Genomic DNA, 22,099 nt, shown 5'->3' with positions numbered 1-22,099 from the left:
GACATTACCTTGTGACTAGTTCTTACATCTTATCTGCACTATCTTTTTTGTTACTCTATACGACAATCAAGCCATCGGTCTCAATTAGTGTAAGACCGTTGACAAGCTTACACTCTGTTGTTATTGATTTCATGTTATCCACTCCAGTCTGAGCTTAAAATGTCATGCCTACAGCTTTTCTAATATATTTTTTTCTGGTTTGCAACTTGACAGGTGAAAAGGGAAGAGATATCGAACACCAGTATTATATTACACCACTTGAATTCAACTGTAATAATGTAGTGCATGTTAGGGGGGTCTACAATTATCTCATCCATGATTCAAACTCCCTAGGTTGAACATAAATGTACACATGGTTGGTCCAACAAACAATTCGGTAGGCTGAAAATATTTCACTTTCACAGAAGTTTGTTGACCTTATGGCGCATTCTGTCAACAGAGTGAAACTAGTCAGAATTTTTGCAATCTTTGTCTTACCCAGTGGTGCAGCCAACCTTTTGAAAGAGTGGGACATACACGTAGTGTCCCAAGACTTTCATTTTTCTGGGTTATCATTAATTTTTTAGGGACATCATTATAAAAAAAAAAGGGCCAATGACATTGTAGCACAACCGTACAGGTTTTAAAAATATTTACCCATATGCTGATCCATGCTAGATATTTGCTGAATGATTATGCAGTTGCCTATCCAACCCTATAGTTATCTATGCAATACATACGATGTTGCTATAGGCGTGGTCATGTTGCTAAACATATTTGCATACAATTTTAGTGTAGGTCATCTATGACCCATCACTTCCAAAATTGTGGGTCAGGTCCAAACAAAAAATGTGTGTCAAATGACCCAAAAAAAAATCCAAAATTGGCTGCAACACAGCTTACCCCATGTCATTACTATTTCAATCTTTTCCATGTTTGTTCATCCTATACAAAGACAGACAAATGTCTTACCCCATGAGCATGTGCTTCATCCACAAGTTCTGTAAAATCAAAGATGTTTCCATCTGTGTCTGGATACTGGAAGATTACACCACTGAAATCTCTGTTGCTAAAATCCATGTCTTTGTAATCAGCTGTTATCACATCAATACCAATAGATCTGAGAGGAAAACAATAAACAAGTATGACATTAAAGTGGCCATATGGATGAGGATTGGATATTTATTTTGGATTTTAATTTATAAAACAAGTTTATCAGGGCTTCCTACTTGACTAATCAATGTGAAGCAACATACACTTAGTCCTCATTTGTAACTCTATAAATTGTACAAGATTAATAAATGTGTAAAATGTTTTTTATTGTACGTACAATAACAAACTTTTTACACATTTTTAAAATGTTTTTTTTTTTTGCAATGTACTGAGATACGAAACACAGACTTCACATTGATTTTTTCAAGTAGAAAGCCATGATAAAATTGTTTTATAAATTATAAATCCAAAATAAACACCCAAATCCTCATCCTTATAGCCACTTCCTCCTTGAAACAATAAACCGCTGCCAAATATAGAATTCATATTTGAAGAATATCAATATGAATAGGATTGAAATTAATAAAAGAATGAAAAAATTAGGCCTTCCACTTTTCCAACTATTCATGTCATTTCAAAATCAAGGAGGCATCATTGTAGCTACCCTACAAAATGTACATATACCCCAACCCTTTGAATTTGTTTGTTTCTACATACACTTCATACAACCCTTTGCCAGCCTTTCTTGTAATTTTTATCACCTATGCAACAAGGCTATGTTCTACTACCTGTAACACAAGGTTATATTCAATGCAGCACCAAGGCTAACTGTATAAATCACTTCATTTGTACTCTATCAGGAGGCTCATCAACAACTCAACTCCAGTGATGTTGATAGCTATCACTAGCCAGTCAAATTACTGGGCCATGTAATTACACATAGCAGCTAGACCATGAGATGACATGCATCATTATTGACTGTCTTGTACAAAAGATAAAATAATCAAATAAATCAAAACATTCATTCTAGGATGTTACACCTTACAGAATAAAACAATCCAAGTGAACATTTAGATCTATGCATTCAGGTCTGAGCAATCAATAAAGCTTTTTTTTTTTTGGTCAAATTTTGTAGATTCACATTGTTTTTGGACAATTTTGTTAGAAGATGTGTACCAGCAGACCTGCAAGCTGTAGTAGCTGAAATGGGAAAATATTTTGGGAATCTTTTTGTAGATGTAAAAATGACGTAATTGAAATTCCATTCACCTTGAACAGTATTGAATCTCTATGGGTAAATTATCTGTGTACATGTAGCTGTACACATGCTATACTGCAATCTGTCTAATCAAATTGATTTTTGTGTCCACACCCAAAAATCAGTGCCCCCCCCCCCCCCCTCCAAATCATGATTTCAACTTAACATTACCGGTACTATACTACTTATAGATGAAATAGACCTCTAATTGACAAGTCCAATGCCTCATACATTGTAATTTGTATTTAACAACCCTCAGTGAATATATAGATGGTTGTCTGATAGAAAAAATAATAGCTCAGATACAGCTATAGACTGTGTTGTTCAGCTCTATCAGACTTCTTAATGAGTGCCGTCTGAGTGTGGCACAAATGTCTGTAACTTACAGACTATTACAGCTAGTGCAGGTTTCAATACATACACATTTTTGTTATGTCCTTTGCAGGATTCCTAACTCCTTTATTAAATCCAGACACGGAGAGTTCAAAAGACAAACTACTTTAAATCAATCTATGAGATGATGTACAGTATTGACTCATCTCATTGACTTTTGTATAAGGAATCTGGTGGATCCATTACACTGATGTCTAAAAACACTCAGATAAATGATTGAAATTACAACTGGTTTCATATTCAAGTTAATTAGCTCCACTTCCTTGCATTATAAGCTGAATTGAACAGATTATTGATGTGGATTGTCATTTCCTTGGATTCAAGGTTCCATAAAATCGCTGCTGGCTTAGAATAGGAAAAACTTGGTATTAAGATTTCATGGAAGATGTAATTTCTGGGAGCATTACAAAGGTAGCCAGTCAAGCAGAAGCCTCAATTTGCGATGGATATGCCAAACACACTTTTAACTGCTATCTGCCTCATCTCGGCGTGCTCATTACTAAGCTGAGGTGATTAGTTGCCAAGACAACTAATTCCATTTACACAGATGATTTGATACGGGCTGACTCTCTCATTCATCGTCTCCGATACGATGATTACTTACTCGGCTCTGGTGTTGACGACAGCTTGAGTCTGAGGATGTAGTTTACTGTCCATGTAAAACCTGCGACGCTTGTTGTGTCTGAAATAAAACAGATAAGCAAATAAAGTCCATTAGCCGCATTTCCTTGGAATTACAAAACACGACTTACATGACATATGTACTTATTTTACACCTCACTGCAGCAATCTAAATTACCACATTTATCACTGTTCCATTCTTTTTTAAGCTTTCATTTTTTTTTTACAGTTGTTGCAGCAATTATGTATCAACATCTTTTCAGAATCCTCTCAAGGCAATTACGGAATAATGAGATCAGACTCAGTAAATTAATTTTCAGCGGGAATCTATACTGGCTTGTACTGTGCATATAAAAACATAAAAACACCTTGGAATGACCTCGGGGTTCAGTTAAAAAATTACAATTATATGAAATTAGCATTTAATTAATACATGGAAAAAATCTACCGTACAAATTCTACTATTAGTATACAGTTCTGAAGAGTCTGTCAGACATAACTAATGACTGAATCTATCAAATATGGAAAAGTTAAAAAATCTAAATAATTTTATACAAGGGTCGAAGTGGTTATGTTATAATGACACAAATTTAAATGGTATGTTAATTATAACAGATAAACTTAGAGTTTTAAAGATTTGTTAATTATATAACTTCAGATAATTAGAAGGCATTTTTCACTCTCTCAGTATTACTGCCTTCTATACTGAACACATCGTCCATATATTTATTTTATTTGCAAAGTAAAGGCTACAGCAAATGGGTAACCCAATAGTATTTTCGATGAACAGAAGGTTTTTTATTCTAAATTACTTCCATCTATGTACACATTTTCTGTATTTCGTTTACTCTACAAGACTCTAAGTTACAGATATCCTAAAGCACAATTTTATTTATTCAACCAACATTCGATCTTCTTGTATCATACATTTACTTTGAGTTTGTGTTTTGGGTGATATGCAAGTAAAATATATACATCTAATGTATATTCCCCTGGGTTTTTTACCATGGTTCCAAAACAAAACTATGGTGCAAGGAATGGAACTTGGAAAGCTTAACAAGTTTTACTCCTCCTGTGTACAGAGTGCCTATACATGTATTTTGAATATTCATCGCTGTGTACACTCTGTCTTGGTGTTATATATGTACATGTAAGCTAATGGTTGAAAGGAGTGCTGACAATGACAAATAGTAGTCTAGGGGTTGTCAATCCTTGGTGGGAACACTGCCAACGAGACCCAATATCCTATTTTAAGGAATGATTTGGGTGGGATATTGAATACAAAGTGAGAAGAGCTATCTCTTTCTGTGCTGCATGTGTGAATTCATTCAGTATTATTGCCCATTATCTTGTCCATGTTACAGTATGGTATTCTCAAGTGGTTTTCATACATGTACAGTGCCAACTCCTTAGATAGTTATAGCTTGTTCAATAAACACTGAAACAAGTCAGTAAACCTATTAAACCACCCTCTACAAACACTGGGATCTGCCAACAAATTTGAGAATATGCAAGTGATCGGTCGGCTGTCATTACATGAACAATATTGGCTGCAGCGTCATATTGTGATGTTTACAATCTAACCGACAGCTAATATGTACAAAAAAGACAATGTTGCCAATATTAGCAAATTGATGATTGATTTTACATCCTAATGCATGACGTACATCTGGTGCATTTCCTTTTCAGGTAACCATCAGTCATGACCAGCCATTACAATTTAAGATAAAATGATACCTTAAAAAGGCCCATCACTTCAAATCAAGATAACAGGTCCAGAATGTTAATTCTATGAATTCCTTTCACTACAAATACACTGTCAGATGTCTACACAATTGAATACAAATTTAACAAATGTAATAGACATTTCATACAATGAGAATCTCAAAATTTATTATCACATTGCATATATACTTTTTTCTCTATTAAATTTCTACAAACGATGACAGACAACCATAAATTTTGTATTTCTATGTAGACTTTCGTACAATTCAAGAGACCTGCAGAGTTACAAAATACATATATTTCCTTCAACAATATCTATAGACTTGAAGACATCTCTAATTTTCTGTACACTTTACAAGATTTTTTTACATAATTTGATATCTTTTGACTAGATATTTTATTTATTTATATATATATATGTAGAGACGAAAAACCCGACTTGATTTTCTTCTACCATCAACATATATATATATATATATATATTACCAAACCCAGAAAATAGCATTATGATATAGTTTAAACAGTCAATATTCTTAGTTTCCATGGCAACCATCTCCTGCAACCATTTATTATAGGTGTCCTGTACCTTAAAATGAAGAATTAGCATTTTTTTTTTAAAATTCAAAATCACAAAATTAGTCATAAGATTTTATTTTCAATTAATTCTCAAAGTATTGTCCTGTTCTGTCTATTAGTAGTATTACTGTAACAATAATACCTTTTAGTTCATTTCTTTACTTTTGTATGTCTTTCAAATACTATTTATGTTACGAAACAAAAAGGTTAAAATTACTTGTCATATTAACTGTCAAAGTTTCAACATAATAAAAATAAATTCAAAATTTGACTGACTACTCCCATGACTTTTCAATGTAAGTTCAGGTAATAATACTGATATTTGAGACTAATAGTGGGGGAAAAGCAGTCATGTTATGAACAGAGTTTATTAAAACTGACATGACAAGACCAATTATCTACAGCCTAATTGCACGTCTCTCAACATTTAATCTACAACATTGAGAGCTATTATGAAATGCATTAAACCTAGTCAATATCTTGATATGTAACACTGAGAGGCTACTGCTTTGCAGCATGACACAGAGTAGAATGTAGATGTATATGTACATCGCAGTATGTCTACTTGAACATCAAAGTGCTTTCTGTGTTAACGAAAAACTCTACATAGGAAGTCCTGGTAAGGCTAACAATATGCAAGTCACCTATACATATTTCAATAGAGAAAATGATGTAAAATATATCAAATATTTTTTTTACTTCCGCTGTTTTCACAAATGGAATAAATTAATCCAGTCACCATTTTCATTTTAATTAAGTATGTGCAAGTATTATTCTCTATATTTTCCTTCCTTTGTAGTTCAAAAGTACTCATAACCATAGAATTTTTTGTTTAATACTTCATGTCTTTGACTCATAGTAACAAGATCTCCTGCAACGTCACTCTTATTTTCCTCGGTTGAATGAAATAAAATAATGAGGAGTAGTCTCTAAATGTACTCTTTTCTCAGTAACCAATGAGTTTAATTTCTCTCTTTAGTCGTAAGTATTGTGAACAGAGTAATATGCAAGGTAAGACTTAAGAGACAGGTACTGAACACAAAACAAGCCATCAGATATCGTAAAATACATTCATCAGGTCGGTTAAACATAGTAATACCTTCTTTACAACAACCAGGGTTCCTATTTCTTAAGATAAATGTTTCGCCTGTTCAGATCAACAGGCTTTGTCAAACTGTCCATTTGCTGCGTTACTAGTAAGTAATAAGAACCCCTGGTCATGGTACAAGTACCTATTTATACAAAGCAATCAGATATGCATGTACATGTAACATGGGGAATTGATTGCATGGCAAGATACCTTTGAATTCTAGGGCTAATGAGGTCAGGATCACTATACACTGACAATATGGTAGAACTAGGGCTGCACTTACATTGTATAACACACTATTTGAAGTACTTTCTGTCTAAAGCAAGTAATATACATGTAGCTTTATAATTCACAATTCAATATTTTTGTGTTCTTTTGTAGTCATTTTCTCATACCAAAAATCCCCACTAATAGTAATAGTAATACTCCATGGTCTGAATGGCAGACAATTCATTTTAGTGTGCTATGGCTAACCCCAAAACAACATTTAAAAGGTCTTAATCTGATATAGGAAATGGTGAACACCCACATTTTCAATTACTGAGTAAACTTAAGGTCAAAAAAGTATAAATATAAGGTGGTATATATGATATGAAGTGTTGGCTCATCTATCAAATTTCAATTGCATACACTTGCTGTGATGTTGAGGAAAGGTATCCCAGATCTCAATATATCAATAAAATCAATAATGTAATTAAGTACTTTTTTATTTATTACAATTGATTATTTTATAATTCTTTTATTACCTTGCATTTGGTTCTGGAAAGAATGGTATAAAAATAAAAACAGACAAAATTTAACAATCTTACAACACATTATGTAGCTATTGAAAATATAATTTAATTTATAATTAGGATCCTCTCAATTTCATAATGGCTACTGAACTCAAACAAAATCAATGTGGTATGGTGAAAATAACAACTAAACTTGCAACCCATGTCAAGAATTACATATAATTAATATTTCAAAAACTTCACGCATTTCACTTACATATTAAAACATACAACTAGTACAAGATGAAATTTGGCAATAATCAAACGAATATGTCTGTTTCTTTGGTGATGCACATGTACATAACCACAGGTTCACACATCATATAAATGAACCAAACCTTGAACTTGAAGATTAAAAGTGAAATTTTACCCCACCACTCTCTTCGTGGGGAGAGCAGCTGAAAATGATTCAAAACTGTCTATACTTTTGAAGGTTATGACAGAGTACATGTATTATGTTACCGATATAATCAATAATTTCTACATGATAATTTTTCATTGAGAAGTTCAGACAGCTATCTTGAAATCCAAAAGCATACAACTCAGATATGAAAACTGAATATTTTATGTGTGCATGAAGAGAGATTGATTTCATACATCAACTGAAAAGGGAACTCAAATGAACCACAACCAATCTTGCATACCATCTGGTTGCTTGTATAGACATTACCATATGCTTAAATTTCCCCATACTCTAGGTCTACAATACAAGACACATTAAACCTTCACAACAGCAGACGTAAAGGGTCTCCAATGAAAATACGATGGTCATGGAAAATAAAGGATATTAAAGCAAATTGATTTATAAATTCATTTAATACAACAGAATAACATTATGCAAATTAATTTCATGACATCATAGGGAATTCACCTCTACAACTTAGTACAAGGCCACAGAGAGAAACCACTGTGCGATAAAGGCCTAGAGAGGAACCACTACTCTACAAAGGCAGAGAGGAGCCACTGCTCTATAAAGGCCTATAGAGGAATCCTTACTCAGAACCTAGAAAAGGACTAAACATAACTTTCCTATTATAAAAGGATTGATATGTACATGCATATGTTGCATAACCCTGTAACTCTACGGAATGACACAGGTGGTTTTGACAGTAAAGCTCTGCTATATGACCTATGGCTAGTTGAGGCAATAAAGCTATATATGACCTATAGCTTGCTGTGGCAATAAAGCTGTATATGACCTCCAGTTACTTGTGGCAATAAAGCTGTATATGACCTCCAGTTACTTGTGGCAATAAAGCTATATATGACCTAGAGCTTGCTGTGGCAATAAAGCTGTATATGACCTCCAGTTACTTGTGGCAATAAAGCTGTATATGACCTCCAGTTACTTGTGGCAATAAGGCTGTATATGACCTCCAGTTACTTGTGGCAATAAGGCTGTATATGACCTCCAGTTACTTGTGGCAATAAGGCTGTATATGACCTCCAGTTACTTGTGGCAATAAGGCTGTATATGACCTCCAGTTACTTGTGGCAATAAAACTGTATATGACCTCCAGTTACTTGTGGCAATAAGGCTGTATATGACCTCCAGTTACTTGTGGCAATAAGGCTGTATATGACCTCCAGTTACTTGTGGCAATAAGGCTGTATATGACCTACAGCTAGTTGTAGCAATAAGTCTCTGCTATATGACCGACAGCTAGTTGTAGCAATAGGTCTTTGCTATATGACCTACAGCTCTTCTAAATTTAGTAACATCCTTACAGTACATGCAATTAAGCATGCAAACAATTCCCAGTTGACTGCACACTTTCTATGAAATCACTAAAATTGTCGTGACACTTTTCAAAATAAAGGAAATACGAAAGCTACTTAATGGGTTCCTTCGATGGACTGTCATTTAAATGACAAATACGGATTTACCTAAGAAAGCCTCCTAGAAGCTTTGAATTGTGTTCAGCTAGCGCAGCTGAGTAAGTGATGGACTATTAATAACACCATAGACAGTATTGATGAAATTCTAAAAAGGTGCATTTTGCAGAAAGAAAAAATTCAATAATCATGCCATACAATACTTCAGATATTATATCTTTCATTCTGAATGACAGAATAAAATGTTTTTTTGAAAACCCTGGATGCTAAATACTTTGTCGGTTTTGATACTACTGAATATCACATTGACAAATCAATATACCAGGGTATCACAGACACACTTTACATGTTGTATGGAATATTGAAAATCACTACTGCAGGACAATTACGTATTTGTGAGTTACAGCAATAACAATTTCAATTTTAATACAAGTAATATGATTATGATAATTTGAATTTTATACACTTGCTTTCCCTCATTGATTTGAGGCATTATATTAGTGATATTCTTTGTTGATGTATGACGAATTGCACATTCACGTAAAATACGGTATAATTTCAGAAAAATGGTGCTGCTTCTAATCAACCAGTACTGTTAAATATCATACAAATGAATAATTTATATGGAGTCATACTTGCATAATTTAAGTTTTAGACACTCTTGCTTTCTGATTTTGTGCTTGGAATTTTTTACAAGTTATATAAACACATACATAAACACGTATATGCAAACACAAACCCTCCTCAGTAAGTTCATACTGCATGTGAGTATGCAATGTTCCAACAATTGTCGATAACCTACCTGTAACAGAGTGCCATGGCTTCTGCTGCAGCTGTACCTTCATCTAACAAGGAGGCATTGGCAATATCTAAACCAGTTAGATCAGTGACCATAGTCTGGTAGTTTAGTAAACTCTCCAATCTGCCTTGTGCTACTTCAGGTTGGTATGGTGTGTACTGGGTAGTCCTGTAAAAACACAAGAATATAAGTTGGTACTGTAAGTGTAACAGTGTGTATTGCATAGTCCTATAAAAACACAATAATGTCAGTTGGTACAGTGTCTATTAGGTAGTCCTGTAGAAACACAATATTAGTTGGTACAGTGTATATTATGTAGTCCTGTAGAAACATAATACCAGTTGGTACAGTGTATATTATGTAGTCCTGTAGAAACATAATACCAGTTGGTACAGTGAATATTATGTAGTCCTGTAGAAACACAATACCAGTTGGTACAGTGTATATTATGTAGTCCTGTAGAAACACAATACCAGTTGGTACAGTGTATATTATGTAGTCCAGTAGAAACACAATATTAGTTGGTACAGTGTATATCATGTAGTCCTGTAGAAACACAATACCAGTTAAAACTCATATTAATATCCATTATTTAGCATATAGTGAAATAAATTATCAAAGCCATCCAGTTGTATAAGTATATCTACAAATATAACATTACAACTGAAGATAGATACAACACAACTGGGGCCACAGTTTAAAATTTTGACCAGTAATTCTGAAATGTATATACCATGAAACTTGCATCATTCATTGTGTATTATTTCCATATATACAATCAATATACATGGGTCACATGTAAACATATTCGTGTTTTATGACTTGACTTTTAAAATTTTAATTTTGGCTTATACTTTTCCGTCATGACACATAGGAAATTGACTTGTTCATATACTTTTTATAAATGCATACATGCATACATATATAGATCCATGATTCATAGTGACTAATAGATAAGATGGACTCCAGAGAAATCTGAACCTTCAAGCATACACTGTTCATGTACCTAATGCCCTGTAGAGGCTTTGTTTTCAAGCTCTGTACACAGCTGAATTTTATTAGAACTTACAAGTAAGCTCAACCTAGGGCATAATAATGATCCAGGTCACTTCAGATTTTTTTCTGACCATGACATTAGACACATCATGCACATGGTTTATAACATTTATATATCAATATTATACTGTTCTACTGAAATATGGGGAATGAATATCCTACAGTGCATTTGACAACCTGGCTGTCTTGGTCTAGAGTATATATAGGAAATAAATATCCTACAGTGTCTGGCTACCTGGCTGTCTTGGTCTAGAGTATATATAGGAAATAAATATCCTACAGTGTCTGGCTACCTGGCTGTCTTGGTCTATAGTATATATAGGAAATAAATATCCTACAGTGTCTTTGGCTACCTGGCTGTCTTGGTCTATAGTATATATAGGAAATAAATATCCTACAGTGTCTTTGGCTACCTGGCTGTCTTGGTCTAGAGTATATATAGGAAATAAATATCCTACAGTGTCTTTGGCTACCTGGCTGTCTTGGTGTATAGTATATATAGGAAATAAATATCCTACAGTGTCTTTGGCTACCTGGCTGTCTTGGTCTATAGTATATATAGGAAATAAATATCCTACAGTGTCTTTGGCTACCTGGCTGTCTTGGTCTATAGTACATGTATATATAGGAAATAAATATCCTACAGTGTCTTTGGCTACTTGGCTGTCTTGGTCTACAGTATAGGAAATAAATACCCTGCAGTGCATTAGGCCACCTGGCTGTCTTGGTCTACAGTATGTAAATATCCTAGTCCATAACAATGATTTTTTTTTACACACACACTTAATTAAACCATGTCGTTATGTTTACACATGTGCAACAGCATCATTTTTTAATTGTTCTGTCTTCCGTGTTTCAGTGTAAGCAGTCAAAAACACTTGTTGGTCTATTGAGTATTTTGTAATCATATGAAAACATATTTAAAATGAATGAAGATTTTGAGTTTTTTTATTTGATTTCTTTTATTACTTATGTACCCAAATAGAATTATTCATTTTCTATATGTGGTTGAAATAAAGCTATATCTAATCTAATCTAATCTAATCTAATCTAATCTAATCTAATCATAAAAGGATGATGGGACTACAATAAATCAGATTGCTTTTGACCTTTTGATAGCACAGGATTTCTCTGTGATCAATATTCAATATTATTCCCAGTGCATGGCGGAAGGATTTTAGATAACACACAGATGTGAAGATACATGTTTTTTTTAAAGTTTTTATCCAGTCAATACCATAAAACAGTGAAACATGCGTACATCCTTCATACATAATTGATCAATCTATTGATTGTGAGGATTTACAATTCAAACTGTTCCACTACTTTATCACATAGTTGTTTTCACACTTCTGTTGATTCCCTCAGCATGGAAATGCTTACCATACAGGAATAAGACTTTTTTTTATCATTGAACAGGTGTACTGTGGAGACAGGCATAGATTTTCATCAAGCTAATCTGTATGATGCATGATTTTTACTAGTAACAAACAGGAAGTGAACAATTAGGAGGTTGAGGAATAGTCAGACATGTGTCTCATATGATTGTTCCGGATCCTAAAAAAATGACACTATTAACAATAAAGGCATTTTATTCTGATGGATCAAGACAGATGGAACTCTTCTTCACTTTCATTATGACCATTTCACTTGGCTGTCTCTGACTCTAAGTCTGAGTCTGAGACTGTAAAAGATGACGAAAGCAATACATGTAAATATTATGACGTATCAAGACCAAGACACACAGCACTCTCCTTCCCATTTCACTAGGCTGTCTCTGAGCCTGAGACTGTATATGCATGAAAATATGAATAAAAGAATAATACATATTCTGAAAATGGAACTTTCATTCAATTCAAATTGACCATTTCATTTAGCCATCTGAGACAGTACATGTAGATGCAACAAAAAAAAACACGAAACAAGTTCCTAAGCAATTTCCGTCACAGAAGTCAATGACATCACCATAGCAACTGTTCTCCATTGCCATAGAAGTAATCTTTGATGGAGCAACTTGCTTGCTTCTCTGGCATTTATTTCACTTTGAAGGCTTTAATAAAAGTACAAGTGCTAGGCTTGTCTGTATATATATATACTGTAACAACTTAGTAGTCTACAGCATGCCTATTAATGCAGCCTTCTTGAATACACTTAACCCCTGTGTTATATCTCTGATGAGTACATCTAGCTATACATACACTTATACGTCAGCCATAAAACCTACACCCATCATACAATTCATAATATGGGTATTGATTTCATCATTTTTTATTGATTACTGAGTGACTGCATTTTGTATTCTTTGGTGATTAACTATGTGTATACATGGTTGTAGGATACAATGTGTAGTGTGACTGCAACATATACTCTACACGATTGTCAGTACACGGTTTCTTAATATCACTTCACTACATTTGGACACAACATGTACATGTATAAAGTACACATCAGTGTTTTTGCTAAGGGCGGTAAGTAGGTAAAATCTACCGGGGTTCCTATGTCATTTTACCTGGTTCATTACGATAGACTCTATGGGGAATTGCTATTTTTACTCCTTATAAAAAGGGTTCCCAACCGTAGCAAAAAACACTGTACATGTATTTACTGCCTGTTTTTTGAGCTATATCATCTCAGTCTGTATTTTTGCATTTACCATAAGTTCATTTGTTACACAAGAATTTTGAACTACAATGGGAATCACTAACATCTATCACCATTTTCCTTTTTTGTTTCTGATTCACTAGAAAGGGCCATGGTATGTTCAACATAGTCGAATCTCAAGCCTATAAGTGTTATTATTATGATTTTTTTTCCAATTTTATTTTATTTGTACCTTTAACAAATCCCCAGGGTTTTGTTACGTGTAATCAATAAATAAATAAATAAATAAATGTATCAATATATCTGTATAGGTGGGTCTGGTTTAATGAGACATCTGGTGGAAGGGGATGTTGAATTTATTAACAATCGAGATTATTGATGAGGATGGAGATTATACCTTGAGGATATTTTACAAAATGGTTTTGTACAAATCATAGTACAAAGTTAATCTTTAATTTAAAGCAGCTATAACTGGAACTTGGAGCACTTTGGGGTGTATTTAAATGTTATGTGCAATACTCCTAATATCATTCACCATGACCAGTATGGCATCCCCTCTGGGTAAACGTATACTATTTTTGTAGCTGTATTATGTACACACAATAAATCAAATAAAATTGACTTTTGGGTCCGCACCCTAAAATCAGCGCCCTCAATGGTGATCACAATTTCAACCTGTTTCTGTACTACTTATGGACAATCATCAACCACTGAGGATAATGTGTACAATGTCATTTTAAGTGAATATTTTGTGGTTGTCTGATCAAAACAGGACACTCCAGTTACAAATACTGAAGTAGTGTAGTTTTCACATGATGACAGATTCAAAACAACTTAACACAGGTTCAAAACACGCAAACGCAAACTCTGTGTTGGGTGATCAAGATACTTTTCATGCATACCCTGATTCAGACATATTTTGTTGTGATAATAAATGTAATAGGTTACAACTGTTGAAATAGGTATGGTAGGTTAATTGGTGATGAGTAATTTGTTCCCATGGGTACAATAATTAATGCACAGATAAGATCATATCATGAGTACATTCACAAAGACTTCTCACAACAACAGATTTCTAATGATGTATTTATAAGACAGACACTAATGTTATAGGGGACACCTAGCTAACTCGTCTTATCATTGAACTGACATTCATCACATAGTATTCTACTCCTTATTTCTAAATGTATAACAACACTTGTTGAATATCTAATGAGTAAATTGCTACTAATTTTATTATTTTCCTAAAACTTTTCCAATGTCTAAAGTGAACGATCTTCAAATGCATCAATTTGGCATGAAAACGGACAGTTGAAAACAAATGTTAACGGCGAGTATTAAGGCAATGAATTTATACAAGTGCATTATCATTTGCAATTTTCACTTGTTATTTCTATAGGTTTTACAATACAGGATCTTAAAAACAGTGCCAATGGCGTTGTAACGCAACTGAACATATTTTACATGATTCTGGTGTTTACCTTTAGGTGATTTAATTACATGTATATCTAAATAATAATGAAAGTTTGTAGAACTTTGGCCAAAAATAGCATTTACACAATCTAAATTACACATGAAAATATTGTTCAAATACTTGTATGTTGATTGAATGATAAAATTACTTTACGACATTAACTAACCCTCCCTCTCCCATGGTTCTGTTGTGTTAGAATATTTAGAAATTGCACTGTGCCGTGCCAATCAACTTTACGTTGAAAAGAATATTGCAGATTTCCTCCAATCACATATGTACATACGGTCTTACACTTCTTGTAGCCCGACTCATACTCAGTACACCTCTCTATGCTTTAATAGCATCTTCTGACTTTACATACTCAATCTCCATTTTTCAAAATCAGAAATGTGTGAAATGTGAAGTCAAAAGTTTTCACATTTGTTGTTAAGGTAGAAATGCATATTGTTGTCACCTGTAACCTTTACACTGAAACACCTATAGTATAAATACCTAGAGAATGTCACTTTTAATGTTCAACACCTACAGATGACAGTTTCATGATATATGTCTCTACGCATTACAATCCCAAACACTTCTCATTTTCTCTACTAGGTTTGATATGCCAACAGATGACAGTTTCTTGTACTTATAACATGAAGGCATGGATTACTAAACAGCTGACAGATGTGCTTGTAATTTAAGCTTCTTTTTTGTGTCTCTCTTTCTGAACAAGTGAAGATGATATTTCAAATATAGACACACCTGCAAGAAGCTGGATGCATGCCACTTTGTACATGATAGCCATTTTTTTCGTATCGTCATCAACCCATTATATTATCACCCCTAAATTTAGTGTTTCTTGTTCCCTTCATTTTGTTTGGGTTAAAAAACAGGCTTGGGTAAACAACATGCTCAGTTTTCTTCAGTTTTGCCAAGGAGGGTACTCCAACATCTTGCTCCGAGATGTTCCTTGTTCCCTTCATTATAATATGGACCAAAGTGTTCTCCAGTTTTTCTACACACTGTACATCATACCCATTTGCATAATCTATGCAAATTTACAATAGTAGTTACAGACTAAAGATCACAATGGCATATTAATATCCAATATGCCTCTGAGGAATACATATCATCAATATTTCAGTCTTGAAAACCATTTAGCTTATTGTTACTTTTTTATTTTTGAACAAACTCAAACTACTGTGAAATAGAACTGAAGTTTCCAAAGGTTTGAAACCTAGTATGGTAATTTATGTGTAGATATACTCTACATGTGAAACCTGTGGTAAATACATCATTACATGCAGATATTCCACATTGATTGAAGGAAGAATAGAGTTTTAGACCCCAAGGAATTTCAATATTTTTTGGTAAAATAATCTATACTATTTTGCAAATCAATACATGAGGTCATAGAAGTGTGGTCCTTTTTAATATATACCGGTAGTTACACATAAAAGGATACCATTGTCATTCCTGGATATAAATTCCATTGACGTCTTTGTGTTATTTTCAGTAAAACAGGAAAAACATCTGCTTCTGTTTGATATGGTGCCCTTCCGGTTACCATGCCCAGGTCAGTTTGGTACTGAAGTAATGTGTGCTAATATTGCACACTCTAATATATAACACACTCTAGTGAGTGTAGTACTGAAGTGATGTGAATGACTTTACAGTTGGTGACGTGCTCTGGTTTCCAGTTCTTATAAGTTTACTGATTGGAAAACTATAGAAACCGTGGTCTAAATGATTTAAAACATTCAACATTTGAGTAGTGGCATATTGTATTTAGTAGTTTTAATACTGAATGTAGAGTAATATGTGAAAGATAATCAAGTCATGTGATCTGTTAGCCTATTGATTCACATATGGATATAAAGGTGATATAACTCGGTCACATGATGTTGTTTGCTTCACTTTATACACAGTGCAGTGATTATAACCAACATAAAACAGACATTAAACTTTATACATACATGTTGCACAGACATCATCAAAACAAACAATGTAAATTTCATATATCACATACTGGTATTAAACCATCAATTTTCAACTCTGAATGTCTTGTAAATAAATGTACTTCTGTCCTGACAATCTGCATATTTTGAATGCCACTGTCATATCTAAGTACTATCACACAATTTGGGGGAGTGCTCAAAATTGGTAATGGTATTGTAATTAGGATACAAGTGCGCCCCCTGTGTCGGTCAACTTGACATTCTTGTTGACCTTGTCATCATACATGTAGTTTCCATATCAGATTGAAAATAACAAATGATAACAAATTTCATGAAAGAGAACATAATGGAGAGACAAGACAAGTTTTAATACAGAAACTGAATCGGAATCATAAAGGTTTGATAACATTGATTAAACAGACTCAAAAAAAATTTCAAAAAGACATATAGCAACAGGTTTTGTAATTTAACGGGATAGTAAGAAAAGAACAGAACAAAACAGAATAGAATCAAATAGAATAGAATAGAATAGAATAGAATAGAATAGAATAGAATAGAATAGAATAGAATAGAATCTTTATTGCATCTGTTAAGAAAACTACATTTCTTCATTGGATTTTCGGCAATAAGTTTTGGTGCTAAAACAAACTAGTAAATATATAAACTACAGTAATAATAGTTGATTGGCACAGGAAGGTACAGGAAGTACATATACTATAATCTTTACTTATTGTGTTTTACATAATTACAGTACACATAGTTAGGTATTGTGTCTGGACAATTGTTACAAAGGGCACTGACCCACGATGCTGGATCCTTATTGTATAGGATTACACTACAAATGTAGTTCTCAGTCAATCAAAGAACAATTAGTACTGTAGACAATCTTTACATGGTAGAATAAGATATCCATATCAGATAACATGTCACTTAGACAAACAAAATTAACATGTAAGAATAGATAGAAAGATATTATGTCAATGTTCTGCAGCAGCAAATATGATTTATCTGTGATATTGGAATATATTTAGGGAATAGAAAGTTCAAATATTTAAATATCTTTTATATTTTTTTTCCACATTTTCTGTTTGACGGTAAAAGCTCTGATGACAGTGAATATCTCAACCAATAGTAATGCAAGTACAGCAGTGTTGACCTCAAAGGCAATGTGCCATCAAGTAATTGTCGTATACTGTTAAACAGAGAGAAATGAAATACACTGCTGTATCTAGATTCAACACTACTACTACTTTTAATATTACTTTACAAAGTTAGCAGCAGGAGGGTTGGGATGGGGTGAGGGGTATTCCTAGGGTTGGGATGGGGTGAGGGGTATTCCTTGGGTTGGGATGGGGTGAGGGGTATCCCTAGGGTTGGGGTGGGGTGAGGGGTATTCCTAGGGTTGGGATGGGGTGAGGGGTATTCCTAGGGTTGGGATGGGGTGAGGGGTATTCCTAGGGTCATGTCCACTAATAGTCAGTTTTTAGTTTCCCAAGTGTATCTTTGGTGCAATACATATATAGATATTAGTACTAGCACTTTGTCACAAAAATGTGGTGATGTATGTATGTAGCAAGGTCACATGTAACTAGGGCTTATGATGTATTCAAGCAAGTCTGAGAATCAGCCCATGGGTATGTACACAGTACATTGGGTAAACAAGAAAGTTGGCAAAGAAAAATGTTTAGTCACACAGAACAAGCATCTATTTGAAGTAAAGATAACAGTTATACACATTACATTTACAGTAAATGTAGATAAGAATTTGTTATTTGAGAGTTTTGGCATGAATAAATTGATTTTTCACAATTTGTAATATTGGACACACCAGACAGTTTTGAATTTACTAAAGCAACATAATACCTGTAAATTTAACAGCTCATTAATTACAACATACTGAGTCTGGCAGAATTTTACTCTGGATGCTAACATGGTTTCTAACTGTGAGTGTAAATGGTAATGATACTGTATAGGAACTAAAATAGAATGTATGTACTTAGTACATTCCACATTATAACAATAGTTGACAAGTGCTAGCCCCAGAGACAAAATACCTATCTGCATGGCATATCTTTTGCCCAAATAATCACACAAATGACATCACCAAGCCAAATAGGCGAGTCTCTGGCCTAACCAGTAAGTGCTGACACAGCATATTATGAAGTCTGTGTTGACAGATACTGTACCCTTGGTATCAAGATGACAGCATTGATAACCTATTAGTACACACATACATATGTTATACTGACATACGTGTACATACACATGTACTATATTAAAGTGAACCTATTGTATATCATATACACTGATCTATTTTCAATTGAAACCTTCATATCCCTTGATATCATTACATGTAAATTTGGATACCGCTTGACCTATGGGTGACATATTTTGAAACTCAATTGATAACCATAAATTTCTTTGGCAACGTTTAAATAAACAATAATTTACAAATTACATGTATTGAAACATCCCCCTCCACGCCCACCCTCAAAAAAATTGATGTCAGAATTCGGGTGGTTTCTTTTTCTTCTCTGGAACAAAAATCATTATTTCTATTTATTCCAAATAAAAAGTAACAGAAATAAACAGAAAAAAGGCTACCCCATGTCTTTGAAATAAAAAGAAAGAACGACAATTATGATTATTTGTTTACTCTAACTTCAAAAAACAGGAATAAACAGAGATGAAATAATCCCAATTCTAACATTGATTCTGTCCTTGTCAATTACTCCCAACACAATATGAATCTATAAATATTAACATCTGATGTACAAACCTATGAATAAACACAGGAATGTATGCCTTTATTTTAGACAAATAATTTCTTCTACATTCTAATTTCTAGTACATGAATGATACGATACAGATACATATTGCTTTTTACAATATCTTTTTAATATTTTGTACATCATGCCATCAGAGGATAAAGAGTCCAGCTGTATAAATTATCAGTTTTCTCATAAGCTATGACCAGGGTGTTTCTCTCCCGTGACTATAGCGTTCTGTGCATCATTCTGTATATTAGCGAAAAGGTTTCTGAGCAACAGTAATCATTTGTGATGTACATGTACATGTATGTAGTTCTAAACATACATTCAATGAATCAATTGATGGATGGCTGGCAGTATGCACTCCATATCAAAGTCAATTTGATGCACCACTTACAGAGAAGTACAGACACTTGTATTTAATACATTTCACGGTTTTGATAAGGACAGTTGTATATGACCTCTTTACATAATAATTCACATTCACAAACAAATTTCCAGTACCCTGGTATTTCATATACACATAAAGAGGCCATAAAACTGTTCTTAACATATCAAACCATGGTGTGTAATACAGTCTCTGCTGTTCCAACATGCTGAGTCAAGTGTTATTAATCCAATTCATTTGTCTACATGTACTTTCCCTGTTTGTAACAGGTTCTGGTTGTCCATGGTCTGATGTCAGCAGTTGCATAAAACACACCAAAAGTTGGTGTTCTCAGATTCCGTACTATGCTGCAACTCATTAAAAGGTTTTGTTATTTTGACCTATAAGGGTAGTATAACAAAACGTCTGTCTTCTATCAGAGACACACTGTGGCTCACACATTCAATAGTCTAAGGCCTAAAAATGTGTGGTTCCAATTACTCTCAATTTTAGAATAGGTGGAGGTAGGTAGATTTGAGATTTTTTTTTCATGTGTGAGCATGTCTAGTTTAGGAACTTATGTTTTCCATATGGTCTCTGTGTTATTGGTTTCTTCCAATCAGATGTAAAGCCATTACATAGTGGAAGAACAGTTTTATATTGTCTTTTTAAGTTGATGTCAGTTTCCTATTTCACTACTTCTCACCAGACAATTTTCTATTTATTTTTTCTTCCATATATTATATAACAAAAAGTTTAGGGTCAGCAGTGAAAAACTAGGTGGGGGTTTGGTAACCGGAACCACACAATTTTTTTAGGCCTAATGTGAGTGTATTAGTACAATTTCAAGTAAAGGTTTGCAATGCAAGATATTACCACCTTTATGGCATTTGGACATTGTACATTACAACTCTCTGTGCAAGTATAGCTACTGCCGAGATAGAATCATTCTATGTAATGGCTTTACATCTGATTGGAAGAAACCAATAACACAGAGACCATATGGAAAACATAAACAGAATCATTCCCAAACGTAACAGCTCTTATTCCACATGATTTCATAGATGGCACATATTCTAGACTATACTGAACACTGATCAGCATGTTGAGGAAATGAATTATTGAATGTGCATGATTATTTCATTTAATATCAGTAATTCCCTAGCAAGCTGAGTGGTAATTCTTATTTAATGGCATGTCCTCCTTATATTACCAAATGTCGTGGTATCTTTTTGCTTTTTATCTTCTCATATTCAAATCATAAGACATTTATTGAACTGTGCTTTTGTTACGGGACATACAACCTATCAGATTTCCTCTGGTCCTGATTATTATGATATGCAAATTTATGCAAATTTGACCTGCTTGACAACCTGTTGCCAGGTTCCAAATGATGAAATAAACCAAAGAACAGTTGTGAATGTATTTTTAAATAAATCTGATTAGGTTAGAAAATGCAAAGCAATGTTTATTTCTCCGATATATTACATTAGAGTGTAACAAGGGAATAATATTAATGTAAACTTACCAGCCAGGATTCTCTAGAATGTTTCTTTTGATGGTGTTTGGTATGTTACAGTTATAGTAACCCATGCCAATATAACTTCTCCATGTCTGGTTTTGAGATGAGATTTCAGATAGTTTGCCCAGAACTTCATTTTCACCTGTTAAAATACAAGAGTTTACATTAATTTGATGGCATTTTAAAACTACATGAGCTGTTACCATAAGCTTTAATTGTTGTTTGGGGGATTTCAACCATAACTTCACAAAATTAACAATCTCCAAAACATATTATTATATACTGTTTTCTCTCCATAGCACATCATATAGTGAATAATTAGCTG

At 33.6% G+C, this 22,099-nt stretch overlaps 1 protein-coding gene across 2 annotated transcripts in view; it reads right to left on the bottom strand.

Annotated features, from left to right (window-relative positions):
- Positions 1–22,099, bottom strand: part of LOC144436093 (glycine dehydrogenase (decarboxylating), mitochondrial-like) — a 63,840-nt gene that overhangs the window by 29,247 nt on the left and 12,494 nt on the right. For both annotated transcript variants that reach the window (XR_013480929.1, XM_078124775.1), the window contains exons 3-6: positions 21,781–21,916; positions 10,047–10,211; positions 3,228–3,305; positions 952–1,099 (exon numbers count right to left, since the gene is read on the bottom strand). Coding sequence is in view for 1 of the 2 variants with exons in the window: in XM_078124775.1 (XP_077980901.1) it covers positions 952–1,099; positions 3,228–3,305; positions 10,047–10,211; positions 21,781–21,916 (527 nt within the window). In the remaining variant the exon portion in view is untranslated. The remainder of the gene's footprint in view (positions 1–951; positions 1,100–3,227; positions 3,306–10,046; positions 10,212–21,780; positions 21,917–22,099) is intronic.

Source organism: Glandiceps talaboti, chromosome 6 (genome assembly GCF_964340395.1).
Source record: "Glandiceps talaboti chromosome 6, keGlaTala1.1, whole genome shotgun sequence".
NCBI classification, from domain to species: domain Eukaryota; kingdom Metazoa; phylum Hemichordata; class Enteropneusta; family Spengelidae; genus Glandiceps; species Glandiceps talaboti.
Note: the sequence above shows the minus strand (reverse complement) of the source record. Positions and strands in the feature narration are given on the sequence as shown.